This window comes from Gobio gobio (genome assembly GCF_949357685.1).
Source record: "Gobio gobio genome assembly, chromosome: 3".
Lineage (NCBI taxonomy): Eukaryota > Metazoa > Chordata > Actinopteri > Cypriniformes > Gobionidae > Gobio > Gobio gobio.
Genome location: NC_137099.1, coordinates 28,480,925 through 28,496,959, shown reverse-complemented (window position 1 = coordinate 28,496,959; position 16,035 = coordinate 28,480,925). Strand labels below are relative to the sequence as shown.

Genomic DNA, 16,035 nt, shown 5'->3' with positions numbered 1-16,035 from the left:
TGAAAGGAACTGTAGCTCCTACTATAGATTTTAAAGCCAGGGACACACCAAGCCAATGGACGGCCTACGGGCAACGTCAGGCCAGATTTTTTCTTGGACGCCGTCTGTTTTTTTGTATGGCCGATTCAACATGTAGAATCGTCGGGCCGTCGGTGAAAGAGAGAACCCTCATGGGCTCTCAGTCAGTGCACGAGAATCAGAGCAAAAGTGATGAAAGTGAGCAAGTTAGTCAAAACTGAACCGACTGAAGGCTGTTATAATTTTATGTCTTCTTACCTGAGCAATATTTTCATAATAACATGAGCGGAGTGGAATAAAGAACGTGATCAGAATGATTGATATTCAAAATGGTAACCATGCGCTGCTTTGTTTATGGTTTGTATACCTGCAGTCTGAATGACGAATATAGATGAATATATCTACACGCAGGCACTGAACGCGTGTGCTAGTTGACAGTCACCTGTAGTCCTTTTGGTGTGTTCAGGTGCTGTTTTTTTTTTCTTCGTTTTTTCAGAATTAGGTGTGAAAATAATAAAGGAAAATGTTATTTGCTAAGCCAACTAATTTAATTCATATTCTTTTGGTTTCTCTGCACAATATTTTAAGCAGCAACATTTTTAGGCATAATTTGGCTTGAAAATAGCTAAAGAAAATATACATTTGCAACATTTAATATTTAATATTTAAAAATTTACAAATGGATTGGCAAGGTATCGGCAAGTACCAAAAATGAAGGTATCGTTATGGGACTCATTCTTTAAAAAGTCATATCAGTGCATCCCTATTTATTATTATGTTATCTTTGTTCTGTGTTCTTTTTAATTTATGTTTATTCGTGATACGTTAACATTACATTATACATTACACTTCCTTTGTGTATTCTTAAGCACTTTACAGGACAAAAATGTGTGTATATTAGCAAAAAGTAAATTACATCCGTAGAGATACCAATGTGCTAAAGTAAAGGATGTAAAAAAAAAAAAAAAAAAAAAACAACAACCCTGTTTTCCTGTAGTATGGGTCGCTCATTTAAGCCATCAACCTGCAAAACTATGCATAGCAAACACACTTAAGACTCATTTGAATGAAACTAAACTGCTCCGTTTGCGTTTGCTGACACTGCTGATGTTTGACACTGGGCCCTTCACTCATTTAGTACAAGCAAATCATCTGTCATTAGCATTTAGCCTGAGCAAATCAAGCTCATGGTCTATTCAAAAGCACTTGACTTCCCTTAAAGCAACATTTAGCTTGGTTGTTGCTGGAGGGGCTGGTGAGGACTGAGGGAACATTCTGAGCAGAGGAATGAAATGGTTTGTTGAATAATTCGGAGCAGATGATGGCATTGTGAGTGGTGCCAGCAGCTGCCATATGGTCGTGTAATGGGGGCTGTCATCGCCTTTATTACCGAATGACAAGCACCATGTTAAACTTAATAACCCACAGGGGCAGACTGCTGTTTATGTGCTCCTGCAAACGCATTATAAATGAAATAATTTTTGATGGAGTTGTGGGAGGGGGGCGAGTCGTTGTCAGCCAGCCGTAAAGGGGCCTAATGTTGTTTGAAAGGTGGTGTGCTGCGGCAGTAAGGCAGCGAGAGTGCTAAATAAAAGGCAGCGATTTGCCTGGGGGTATACACCCAGCAGGCATCCCCTCCTCTCTTTCACACCCTCCACCAGGATTTGACAAGCTGCCTAAATGGCCCTCTTTTATGTTTAGCCATGAGTAACAAATTTGGGGGGAATCACAGAGTGCTTGTTCACTTGCCCCGGAACGGAACCTCTCCATAAAGGCCAAATGAGAGTTTAAAGCACAAACGTCTCAAAAAGATGAAGTGATAATTTGTTTTTCACGTGCCTCTGCGTACCCCCACAGATAGAGCAGTTACAAAGTCAAATGGTCTCTCTGGAGAACGAGATCGTGCGGCTGCGAGAAGATAACCGGGCCCTACAGGAAGTGAACAGAGCACTGGCTGGAGAGCGAGGTGAACTGCAGGCCAGAGTTCAGCTCCTGCACCAACGCAAGGAGGCCGAGGAGACCCAGGCCAGAGAAGAACGGGACCGACTGCTTTCCCATCTGCAGAGTTCTGAGAAAGAAGCAAAAAATGCCATGAAATCTGCCGTCCAGGCCAGACACAGGCTGCTCAAGCTCCGCCAGGAACTTGGAGTCCTTCGAGCTGAGAGGGATTTCCATCGGTCTGCAGCTAAACACAAGGCGAAAGCTGCCACGCTGGCTAACAACAAGATCAGGTCTAAAACGCCCTGGGCTGATGCCTCCAGTAGAACACGCATGCGCTCGACGCAGAACAGGATGGACAGTCCCGCCAAGGACGACTGGGAGGACATGAGCGCAGACAGGTACTTCCCCCACCTTTCACTATCCTTGTCTCTTTCTCGCTTTCCATCTCTCAAGCTCTCATTATTTTTCTGACTGTAGGGACAGCACGCATATGCAAAAACACAAGCAAACGGGTGATTGAATCCCAGCTTCTGTCTAGTTGGTATTCAAAAGAGAAGAAAAGAGCAAGAGGGGGGCAGAAAGAGGGAAAAAAATCAGATCCTTTGAATTATCCTGGGATGTCTTGCTAGGAGCTTATTGACTGAAATTTGCATGTAGAATTAGCCACCTCTGAGCAGCAGAGTTGAACCGGCGCCAGAAAGCACCTGAACCCGCCCGCAGCCCCTCACTCTCTGCCCAATGCCATTTTCCCAACGTCATGAGCCCTGAAATTGACAGTTTGGCAGGTTAATTTAATTTGTGATTCCTTTGCATATTCATCCCTGACAGAGGAGGAGTCCCTGGCAAACCCTGGCCAATCAGCTGAGTTTTCCTGTGACGTTCCTATTCCACCGTGGTTCCAGTGTCTCCCTTCTCTCCTCCTCTTCCTATACTTGCTCTAATTTAATGGGATAAATTTTAAATGACTCTGTTCGGCTCTCTACCAGATGTCTACAAGCTGTTTAACATCCTCCAAATCAAGCAGCGTTTTCAGTAATTATTTCATGAAAGTTTTATGTCACCTACAACATCAGAGTTTATGACATGATGGATGGTGTGATGATTTCCAATGATACCAGTTCACAGATTTATTTCACCCAAATGCACCACTACCTCAACAAAATAGCATGCTGGAAGCTTTCCAAATCTGTCTCAAAGAGGCTCTTGATTGAGGCACCGCAGCATTCAGAAAATCCCGACTGTGCCTCAGCAGTTACGCACCGCACATGGCCGTTTAAGTTTCAGGGTTGTCTGGTTTTCTGCTAATTAACCGTTCTCACATGAATGCTACATCGCATAGTAGTCCCCAATATATCTATTTATCTTTATCTCCACAGTGACAGTGAACAGTTCTCTGACAGCCTGCAAAGTCAATATTCTGCTCCGACGTGTCGAGCTTCTCGGAAAACTCGTAAGGTTTGTTAAACATTTTTTTTATTTCTTTTTAGGATCTTGTTTCTTATCTGTTTTATGTTTGTTGCTTAAAATTAACTAGTTATCATTTGTCTAGAAATCAGTAGGTTTTGTTTTGAACAAAATAGTCAATAGATTCATGAGGAACAAACACATTTCAAAGGTGATGTACATTATGGAATTTCTGTGCTCCCAACTTAATGAAACAGAATTGCAGAAGATTCGTTACTTTAACACTTTATTTTGCCGTGTCCTTGCTACACTTTTCATGTTCTAATTCTGCCTTCACGTGCTATCGGAATTATAATAAATACGAGTTAAAAATTGTACATGAATGCCCTCTCAAGTCGTATTTACCACTGGGAAGTTCGGGGGTTAATTTTAATACCCAAGTTCCCGAGATGGGCAGGCCACACATTTTAAATATGGCGGAGGGAAGAACGATTGCTGCCTTGACTGATATACTTTATTTGTTTTTTCCACAACCGTTTTATCGCCTTGTCTTGTCGTTAAAGTAGTGCATATTTGCATGTGACTAATCATTTGAAGCGTATTGTGTTGTATTATACACATCGAAAATAGTCGATAATTTCCAGAATCGTCAGCAAGCTGACTAGTGTGATGAATGTTTATGGTTGTCAATGAATGGGACGCTAAATATAATTTTGGCTTTAATAAAAATGTTCCCAAATAATAGGGAAAAATAAACCTGGTGTCTTCCATGGTTTCTGTTCTTTTCGACAACAAAGCATTTGAATGTGACGAGCTCGTACTCATGACTAAAATGGGAAGTAGAAAATTTCCGATAGCATGTGAAAGCAGCATTACTATAGTAAATAACTGTAAATTATGTATAATTACAAGCAACTAACACTAACCCAAACCATAATCCTAATCCTATTGTAAGTACATGTTAATTAATATTATATTATTTATATTAATACATTCTTATCTATCTAATCACACTATAACAAGTACAGTTAAGAGTAAACAGAGTTTTCTGAAAACGACCAATGTCGCCAAACATATAGCCCCAGCCCTAGTTTCAGTCTAAACAGAATTTTGATCTAGTAAGATCTATTCCTCGGTCTCATTCTCATAGAATTAGAATGATTATTTTAACTTTATAGTTAACGTTATTGTTAGCATCCTTGGTGTGAACGGGCGTTAAGTGGGTAGCTCTTTAGCAGAAAGATGTAGTATGATGTCTCTATATGACATCTACTCAAAGGTTGGGCCCAAGTTCATGTAATTGGTTGAGGCAGTGTTGCTGAGGTAAAGTTTTAACACTTTTGAACAGAATCAGTCTACAAATGGCTTATTTAGTGTTAAAACAAATTACACTCTTCACCTGGAAATTGCCTCTTTTCATTTGCAATGTAAAAAAAAACATTTTCTGCTTGAATTTAAGCAGCTGTGTCGATCAGAAGATGTGTATCAGAGGTGTCTGATCCTGTAAAGTGCGATCTCTTCTCCTCAGTCTCTCAGGGCTCCGTTTGCTCTCCCCCATCCCCTCAGGGAACATGGAAGCTCCATATCTTCTCCTCTTTTCGCTTCCTCTCAGCTCTACAGCTGTCAGCCCTCTCTTAGATCCTGCCTGAATGGCTCTGTGTACTCGTCAACTGTGCTGGCTCACATCGGCGTGACAGTGCAGCAGAGCACTGCGCCGCCCGTGTCACACTAAAGAGCTTCTGAATAAATCCATGATCAAACCCACGGAGAGAGAGAGAGAGAGACTGATCAAAACCTTTTTAAATAGTGTTCGATACAAACGAGGGGAAAAGCCAAAGCCTCTTTGATGTGACTACAAACGCTTCCTCTGTGTCACTCTGCCGTGAGCCGCCACGTTACGTTATGTTAAACTGTTGCCCCAGCTTTTTGTGTCATGTGTTGTGTTTCCACCTCTTGTCTGCCTGCAGGGCTGCAGGTACATGCTGATCTGCCCCATAGACAGGCCTGGAGAGGAATCTCAAACTAGAAACATCCAATTCCAAGGTAACCTGGTTGACGCAACTGTGCTCAGGCACTTACGTGATGAGTGATTGTTCATATAAATTCTTAAGAAACAGAATAGAAAACTGAATGTATTATAAATATAGAAACAAATTCTCATCAGTGTCATTCATAAAACAAAGTATGAAATATTTAATTGCAAAGATAATCTTCCCCTTCTGCCCCACTTCTATCTATTTGTTCAATCCAGCCTGAAACTCACACAATTGTTTGAGTCAAAAGTTGACATTGGATCACTTTGCTTTTTGTTGTCTATATGAAAGTAGACAAGAAATGATTTTATCATCCACAAAAATTACACTCCTTTAACTCTTTCCCTGCCAAACACAGAATTTTCCGTTATTTGTGAGAAAACGCTTCCCCACCAAACACTGAATTTTCCGCGTTTCCGGGTTTTCATTTTTATACGCTAGGGGGCGCTATTGTGCATCTTCTGAATGAGTACAGAATCTCCTGATAAAAACACAGACGAAGAAGTCGTAAAAAAAAAAAAAACATATGTAAAATTACGTGATCAACATTAAACATCATATAAATCAAAACTGCCTAATGTTATTGAATGAAATGTCGACCCAGGACAAGCTGTAGGACTGTGCAAGCAGTAGAGGGTGTTGATGGACTCGATCTACTCCATCTGTGTTCGATCATCACTCTGAATCTGATCTGGATGTAGTCTTTGACAAAAACACGATTTTCTCAGCTTTTTGTTCAAAATGTTGCTTTTTTTATGAAACTAACCCATATTTAAGTGTTGATAAAAAAGGAATGCATGAAGCTAGAATAAAACGTTTAATATATAAAAACCTTTTGATATATTGCATGCTCAGATATTCATACAACAAAATATTCTACGGGCCATTACATTTTTGTGAAAACCCTGGCAAAAATGCTGGCGGGGAAAGAATCAAGAGGCTCATTCACAATGCTGGTACATTTTAGTTGCAAAATCAAACGGAGATCCAGTAAAATAGTTTTCCCATGCATCTGCTGGTGTTGTACGAAATAACTGGTGTTGATTATGGTTATATCACAGTATCTAATGCTCAAAATGCCAGTTTTATGCAAAATACTATTTTCACTGCAGAATTATGTTCCCCTTCTTGAATGGCATATCACAACCATAGACCATTGTCATAATAACTTGTTCAAAAGAGTTTTTTCTTAACTAGAAGGCCCAGCTAATAACTTGCTAACCTAAACTACCATTACATTTTTGGAGTGTTTATTCACCAATCATGCATTAAACTAAAGAGAAAAAACAACAATGGTCAATATTTTTTACGTTTTTACAACAAAAAAAACATCTATTTAAAAATGCTGTTCTTTTGAACTCTGTTCATCAAAGAATTCTGAAATTATGCATCACTGTTTCCACAAAAATGAACAAAAAAAGAACAGTAGTGTAAAGCTAAATGAAAACACAACAAAAAAATTTTAAGGAATACAAAGACATTAACATGCCCTGATGTCTGTTTTGTAGTATCTGGGGCGTGTGAAAACCATGCCCAACATACTAAAAGTTCATACTAAAATTTAAAGATTTTAATATTGTATTGTTTATTTTGTTATTAAAGACTTCAGATTCAAATTTTGCTAAAGCAAAATCTTCCTTCAGTTTTTGATGAACATGAAGACTCAGGGGGTTAACCAGAAAGGAATGCTTCATGAAATTAATTTATAAATTATAAATGATAGAAATAACGATATTATTTTGTATAATATTATTCTAATATTCACTAAAATAATGTTATAGCCACAACAGTCAACAATAACAAAGCAGTGGTTGAATTTGTTGATATAAAGTGTTGTGATACTTCAACTGGTTTTGTAATGTAAGACATAATGATATTTAACCCTAGTAACAATTTAACAGAGACTGAATGTAGCATTGTGTGCTCTCCACCACCCTCAGGTGTCTCCCTGCAGAAGACGAAGAAGAGAATATCAAAGTCCCATGCTGTTTTGCAGCAGCGTCTTCTGTCCCTCCAGCAGCAAGTCGCAGCTCTACAGGCAGACAAACAAGCAACACAGCTGCTCTCAGCAGAGCAGAACCACAGACAAGAGCAAGCACAACTGCAGTTAGACTCCCTTCTCCAGCAACTCAAAACCAGCAAACAGTTTTCAAAGGTACTGCGTGACCAACACTTTATTCACTCCTGGGCAGGGCCTGAAATTAACTTTTTTGACCACCTGCCACAGTGACTTTTTACCAGCCAATTTTTTTCTCCTCAACATTAAGCCTGTTCACGTGCTTTGACACATAATTAAATCTGCATATCTTTGATATTTTTACCTTTTATAAAGGGCATTTTTTCCCATAATCTTATTAAATATAGACTATGCTTCAGCTTTCAGTTTATATTCTTAAATTTGATCTAGAAATATAATAAGACACTGTAGGGCTGTTACCAATCAAATGAAATAATTTACACTGAAAAATTACAACTGCATTAAAAAAAATGTATGGGATTGTTTTAAATATTTTTGAATATACAAATAAGTAAAGTTGGAAAGAATGTTTAAACGTGAAAGTAAACCGCCAGTAGGTGGCAGCAGGTGACCGTTTTAATGAGTGAGTCATTGAGTCGATTCATTCAAACGGTTGATTAATTCAAGAATGAGGCAGTCGTTTATGAATAGGTCATTGAATCTTTGATACAAACGACTCTTTCAAACACTGAATCATTCAGTAACATTGATTTCTCCTCGAGAGGCTGCGCGAGCGTCAACAGTGCAACATTGTTACCGTCAGTTTATTATACATTAGGCTATATATTATTATCCACTATCGATCGCCACTTACGCTAAATTAATGCAGGATCATTCTTGCTTTTTGTTGATTCCCTAGTTTTTTGTTATTGATGTTTTAATCTGCCTTGTAAAAATCTCTTTCACTTGCCCCTTCAAAAATCCACTTGTCCCACATATTGTTCTTTAACTTGTAAGAATACACATTTAAGTGCTGTCAAGTTATTAACGAAATCAATATAAGTAATGATAACTCTTACAATATACATTTAGAAAAATCGTTTTATTCATTGATGTCCAGTGTCACATACAGTCACACTGACTGCTGCTAATCTGAGTCCAGATAGACGAGATAGACTGCGGCTCGCAGGGCCGTGCAGAGAGTTCTTCAGGGGCAGGGGCTCAAATGTAAAAAAGGGGCAATATGTAAATATATATATATATATATATATATATATATATATATCCTTATGCTCATCAAGCCTGCATTTATTTAATCAAAAATACAGAAAAAAACAGTAGCCTAATATTGTGAAATTTTATTACATTATGTTCTTTTTAACTTTTTATTAATCAAAGAATCTTGAAAATAGTATCACAGTTTCAATCATTGACATTAAATCCTCATATTAGAATGATTTCTGAATGATCATGTGACACTGAAGAGTGGAGTAATGATGCTGAAAATACAGCTGTGATCACAGGAATAAATTATATTTTAAATTATTTTAAAATAGAAAAACATTATTTTAATAATATTTCACAATATTGCTGTTTTTTATCAAATAAATGCAGGCTTGATGAACATAAGAGACTTTCATAATGCTGCATAATATTCAAAAATGGTAATATAATAAAGTCCTTTCACGTATCTTCACATAATAGGCCTGTATGCCGGTGGCACTTGGTTTTTGTTAACTTTGATAGTTTCATGAAATGGTAAACGGTGTATCAATATACATAAATACAAGTGAATTTAACACTTAGCCTACCATTAATGCGACGTTTGCTGCTGCTGCTGCTGTGCACAAACGTTAGTTCGTCTGTCCATGTAATTTTCAACCGATTTATGAATAAGAACAGAAAATTACCGCTCCACTTCACATCGCCCAATGGAATTTGAACTTTGTATATGACAAACGGGCATTGGTGAATTGTGTAATACTTTAAAATATATAATATATAGATTTGTAATTAAATCAACACATTAGCTCTGATTATGGATGAAAAAAAATATTGGTTTACTTTTTTTCCCGTAAGGCCACAAACTCTCTGAAAGGACCATATTTGGCTCGAGAGCCGCTTCCGAACAGAGGAAAATCAGCTGTCAATCAAAACGCACGCGATCCATAGCAACGCGTTATGGCAACGCCTCAACAGAAATTGTCCGACTTTTGAGCCGTTCGTTACTATTGTATACATTGTCATGTTATAATAATCACATTTATTTAGTTTTGTTGACCACGATATTATCATTGATATTTGTCTGAGAGGGGCACTTTTGATTCATTTTGAAAAAGGGCAGGGGCTCGAGCACCCAAAGCCCCCCCCTCTGCACGTGCCTGGCGGCTCGTATGTGAACACATCTGTGTTTGTGGCTGTGTTGATGGATCGTTCATTAATGGGTAAACAGAACTAAATTAATATTATTATTACTGGTAAAGTTACCGCGCACCGGACATTTTCTCACCGCTTCCCAACTCCCAACATACACACGCACACGACGCACACACATCTGTGCAACTGCCATTGTACTATAGTCTACGTCAGCGTTGCATTATTATCTCGTCCCATCTCACCAACAGTTTAATACTCGCACATCCAAACTTAGTCAGAGACTTAGTCATGAACGTAGTCGCATCCTCTCAAACTGCCCAATGAATCACTCAATTCTCATTGGCTACCTGCCAATGTGGCAGGTAGACTGACAGTGCTACCTGCCAATGTGAAAATTCACCCATATTTGGCGCGTGGTCGGGTGTTAATTTCAGGCCCTGCTCCAAGGGCTTCACAGGATTCACAACATTATTAAGGATAATATTATTTAACTACTGTTTTATTTTAGGAAATATAAAGTAAAAACAATCTAAGTAATGTAACTTTATTTTCTTTTTTACTTTTTTTAAGGTATTAAAAATCATTGTAAATTGAACTGTAAGTTAGAATTTAAGTCAGGACAACCATTAAGCTTCACGATACAAGGCAAGTTTTTCATTCAATTATTTGGATATTTCAAATATTAACCATTACAGCACAATAATACTAAATACATATAATCTAGCATAGAGATTTGATAATCTAGTTTTTGTGTGTCCCTTTAAATGCAAATGAGCTGCTACTCCTGGCCCCCTTTCCAGAAGAGGAATACTCAACAACAAAACTGGAGAATCTCACGCAGCCAAATTGTCAGTAGGGGTTTTCTGCCTTTGTTCGAACCTGAGTCGAACACTGATGGAGAGACTTTACAGAGACTAAAAGAAGTTACAACTTTTAGAATGCAACTGGACAATTCTGAATGGTTTAATACATTTATGTAGTTGTTATGGAGTGAAGTGGATTCAACTCATTGACTAGCATGTACCGTAATGTCAACCTTTTGTGCAATTCCAGCATTGAACTGACCATCGTTTGTGAAGCAGTCCAGCGTAAAATGATTTGCACAAATATATAATACTTTACCAACTTTCTTTGGCACATTTCCTTCATAAATTAAATACAACCGTAATGTCCTCAGTGGTTCAGAGGCCGTGAGTCCAGTTGCTACAGTTAGGAAACAGAAATAGCGGACTGCTGCGGCTATAGGGTAGATCAACACCAATCATAGGTGGGGCTTCCCCCTACTCCTGCGTAAGAGTGGGAGGAAATCTGGAACCGCTCGTTTGGACAGACTGTTTGTGCTTTATTGGGATTTTTTTACCATTATAAGCTGGTTGTTTACACACACTGTGGAAACACACCTGTGTCCAAACACCTTATAAAAGTGAATTTTGCATAATATTTAAATTGCACTTATGGACTATTTGTTTAACTATTGTAAAATATTATTTATTACAAATGTATGTATTATTGTCATTTATTTTCAAATGTTCTCCCCATGAGACTGATAAATTGTCTGGACATACTGTACTTGTGTGGTGATGTGTGGAAAGAGGCTCTTCATGAGGCTCATACGCATGTAATTTTGTTTCCACATGCACAGTGTTGTATGTTGGCTCCAGTTAGACTGTGAGGCTGGAAATGCCAAGCCCATTTGAGATTTGATTAAGACTCTTGAGTGGAACAGGAGGTCAAGATGAACGCCTCAGTGTCCAGACCATCTCTCTTTCCAAAACACACCCTGCTGCAGTGACACGTTGTGTGTGTGTGTGTGTGTTTGCACATGCGCATATATGATTGTTTGTTTGTTTGACTCAGAATCATGCATTATTAATGGAGTGGTGAAAGGGCAGCAAGGTTGAGTGCCCTTACATGCTGCCCCCTGCTGCCCTGTAGTGTGATCACCCTCTTTAATTGGCTAGAGGTGGAGTGTCCAGATTTGATCCTCTCGTCTGATTAGGTGATGAAAATCACAGTAGTGTGTGGAACATGACTGTGTGTTGTATTTTAAGTTAATTTGAGAGTTTTGTGTCTTTTTTCCATTATTGGCTTGTGTAAGAATGGTTTTCTGTAAGAAAACTTTACAGGGATTCAACAGAAAGACAGAATGAATTCCGTAGAGAGAAGAAAACACCTTTAGAGGAACCAGACACATCCTCCTTGTTAAACAGTCTGTTAAAGCAGTTCACCAATCATTTGTTTCAGTATTGACTGGGATGTAGAGAAAAATAATAATTAATCGCGTAGGTTTCTGTACTTAAACACAAACAATTGCACCTAACTTTGTACCATACGTATAACGTGTGGTCATAAATATATGTTCACATTTAATCTCCAAATGAATGTGGAAACAATATAAACACAGTATTTTAAATATTTAAATATTTGGTTATTAGCTTCGTTTTACTAAGTGCTATGAATGAATGCCATCACAGATACCAGTCCAAATTGTTTTTTAATTGTTTAAATTTATGGGGATTCAAATATTAATTATAACCATTAAATATTGCAATATAATTGAAAGCAAGGCCTAAATTACAGAACATTACAAATATAACAACTTCTTTAAGTAATTTTATTTAATATAGGTATTTTTACATACTGTAATGCTAAAGAAAGTGGGCTAAAGACATCTTAAAAGCTACTTCAATAATAAATAAATAAAAGATCATTAATCGTTAATAATTTTTAACACGTTAAACAGCAAATATTCATCACCATAAAACTTTTTTTTTTTTCAAGTACTGACAGAAAAATGTGTTGTTTAGTTGTCCTATAACATTTGGCTAGTCATTTTAGTAATGGGGTGTCCAGTGGGTGGTTTCCAGTGAATCTGTAAGAAAGGGCCAATGTGATATAGAGATTGAGACAGGTAAATGGAGAGGGAGACACATTAATACGTATTAGGCAGCGAGGCAAATGTTGATATGATACGAGTTGATATAAAGCTCCATCAGTGCTAACTATGGCAGCCAGGGAAAAAGACAGCAGCCCACCATCACACTATCAGCTGGAATAGTGTGGGTTTTAACACTTGGGTGTCAAATCCAGCTCTGCACCTTTGAATGCAAATATACTTTTGTATATTCATGAGTTCACCTAGCCGTATGCTGGGTCTTTTATTCTAGATTGAATTATTAGAATAGTGTCTGATCCCACAGCACAGGGGGTTTCAGAGCAAAACACTTCTCCACAGCAGATGTTCTAAGTCCTATGATGGAGGGAGATGCGGGTGGGGTATAAGAGAACAAATATTGTCCTCTAAAAAAACTTTTACAGCTAAATAAATGAAAAGTACTTTTGGCATATTACAAATGAATCATTCACTTGAGATACCCACCTATTATCGGACACTTTAGATCGCCGTATAAAATCATCATTCTTAAGAGATACCCCTGAAAATTGGGTGTTTCTTCGTTTAAATTGGTAACCGAGGTAATTTGACATTCCGATGGTTGTCAATATTAAAGGTGCTGTATGTAATTTTTTGACTTTGACTAAAGCATGAAAGAAACATGCTATATTCACATTGTTTCTCTGAAAAATAATGCTGCATCCAGTTATTTTACTTTGAATTGTGCGTTCCGTGTTGGAATGCTTTTTGTTTTGGTCTGTGCGAAATGGCACGCTGCCAGTTTACCCAATAGTATTTCGACACCACAGGTTGCCAGTTGCTGGAAAACACAGCGTATTACTGCCATGGAAGCCAGCAAACAAACTGGGTCAGAGATCGCAGATTCTACCCGACCTAAAAAGCCTCTGCATCCATCTTAAACCTCTATGAACGAGAACATATTAAAACGCAGAAAAAATCAACTCATCAACTTAGTGTGGCTTTCATTGTCAATTGTGCTCGCTCCTGTTGTGTCCTCAAGCTGGAAACCCATGTGTGCGTCGAGTCTGAGGAGGAGGGGGCAGTCTCCAATATTAAACAGCGCTCTCCAGTATTTTGAATTTGGACTGCAGTATCTATTTCGACCGCTAGTTGTCAATCCAACATACTGCACCTTTAAAGGGTTTGTTCACCCAAAAATGAAAATTCTGTCATTAATTACTCACCCCCATATCATTCCAAACCTGTAAGACCTTCGTTCATCTTCGGAACACAAATTAAGATATTTTTATTAAATCCGAATCTCTGACGTCCCCATAGACAGCTATTTAATTACCACTTTCAAGACCCAGAAAGGTAGTAAATACATTGTTAAAATAGTCCATGTGACTACAGTGATTCAACATTAATGTTATAAAGCGATGAGAATACCTTTTGGCCGCAAAATCAAATAAAAATAATGACTTTATTCAACAATTTTGTTCTAGTCTGTGTCAGTCTCCAACGCATGTGCTGGATTTACAACGGAAACTGTGTAGGAGACACAGGCTATAATGAAATTGTTGAGTAAAGTCATTATTTTTGTTTGTTTTTGCACCCAAAAAGTATTCTTGTCGCTTCATAAAATTAAGGTTGAACCACTGGAGTCACATGGACTCTTTTAACTTCCTGGGCCTTGAAAGTGTTTATTAAATAGCTGTCTATGGGGGGGCGACATGAAGGTGAGTAATTCATGACAGAATTTTCATTTTTGGGTGAACTATCCCTTTAAGTCCAACACCACTATTATATTGGTTGTCTAAACATAAATAATTTAGTGCATTGAGTCATTTAAATATGGAGTATCTTTATATGGAGTGTTGAAGTAGTACTTTAAAAAGTGAAGAAATGGGAAGTCACATGACGTTTCGGTCCATAAATGCGAAATTTCATTAGCCGGGTGGCATTCTAAGAGTGCTGATCTTTAGTTCAACAGCTCTGGGACTCTTCAGTGTTCATATCATTTCAGTATTCCAGATAGTTAGTCTATGTATTAGTGGTGCATTAAGTCACTGAATCATTGACTCAACCAGTTTGTTAAAATACACTTATTCAGAAAAGGAAAAACTACACCTGCTTTTGCTCTGTGAAATGCAATGGTTGATTCTGCATTAAAGTCTTTTCATTTTCATTTTACAAATATAATAATAACAACTACAAAAACAAAACCAATACCCTTGCTCCAACAGAGCTCTCCATCCCCACTGTACCATTTTTGCACATTATCTTCTACACATTCTTATTCTGAACTCTCCTTCCAAATATTTGATTAAAAACAGATAAAAGAATTTACATGAGAGGAGAAAAAAGACTAGAATAGGAGGAATGGGATAAAATATTATATTCTGCAATATATAATTATGGCCTCACAGGGTCAGGTATAGTGTCAAAAAAGAGGAGGAAAGAAAGAAAAAAATCTTCAAACAACAGATATTTCATTTGGATCCGTTTTCTGTGCGTATGTCAGGGTGGCTGCCAGATAGTGAAAAATGTTTGACTACAGCCTTTTGTGGATTACCGAATGTAAGATAATAAATAAGACCACTGACCCGGTTGATTCTGCTTTAACTTTTTCTTGGAACAATTTATATTGGTATAATAATATTGGCGAAAATTAACTAAATAACGTCAAATTTTGCATAAAATGTAAATTACTCAACTTAAAATTGTTTATTGATCTGTTGTATAAAAGTGAAATCACATTTGCAGTCATGCTTTTGTTCTGAATATTGAAATGACTGTCATTACAGCAGCATGATTGCAAGTATGATGTTTAACGGTTCTTTTAACTGGAAGAAAATATAGTGCAATTTATGTTTCTGACAAATTTTGACCTTTGTTTATTTAAGTAATTGCATCAGTTTTGAACTTTTTATTATCAGCCAAGTTCCACACTAAAAAAGCGCATTATTTTTATTCATTCGTGTCCTGGTGCTTTTTTTGTTTTGTTTTTTCTTTTCCATCCGTCTGTGTGAGTGAGAGTCTGTGTTTCTTCTGTATTAGTGTTCGTGTCGGGTGTCACACTTCTCTCAGCTCACATTGATCCCTGTGCCCTTTGTGGTCTGGTATCGATCCTTTATTTTGCTCATTTTAATGTCTCTCTCTCTCTCTCTGTCTCTCTCTCTCTCTCTCTCATTATATTGCCTAGGCAGAAAAGACAAAGCTTTTGTGATAAACGGCCAAGTTCAATTAAACCTAGAAGCAGAAGAGTCATACGCTACCACAGCTGAAGTGTCACAGAGCTCCTGTAGTGATCACACGGATGTCATATGCAGTATTAGAAGAGAATGGATCTCTTATTACAGAGTCTGTGATGTATATTAGATGAGTTGAATGGCTTCTCCCTTCCCTACATGTGTTAGAAGTGTGGTTGATGGGTGTTTTAGCAGCACCTG

At 37.7% G+C, this 16,035-nt stretch overlaps 1 protein-coding gene across 2 annotated transcripts in view; it reads left to right on the top strand.

Moving 5' to 3' along the window:
* The window catches only part of cntln (centlein, centrosomal protein), a 151,911-nt gene that overhangs the window by 115,858 nt on the left and 20,018 nt on the right, over positions 1 to 16,035 (top strand). For both annotated transcript variants that reach the window (XM_079811926.1, XM_079811925.1), the window contains exons 15-18: positions 1,876 to 2,357; positions 3,336 to 3,414; positions 5,331 to 5,406; positions 7,337 to 7,551. In XM_079811926.1, the coding sequence (XP_079668052.1) occupies positions 1,876 to 2,357; positions 3,336 to 3,414; positions 5,331 to 5,406; positions 7,337 to 7,551 (852 nt within the window). The remainder of the gene's footprint in view (positions 1 to 1,875; positions 2,358 to 3,335; positions 3,415 to 5,330; positions 5,407 to 7,336; positions 7,552 to 16,035) is intronic.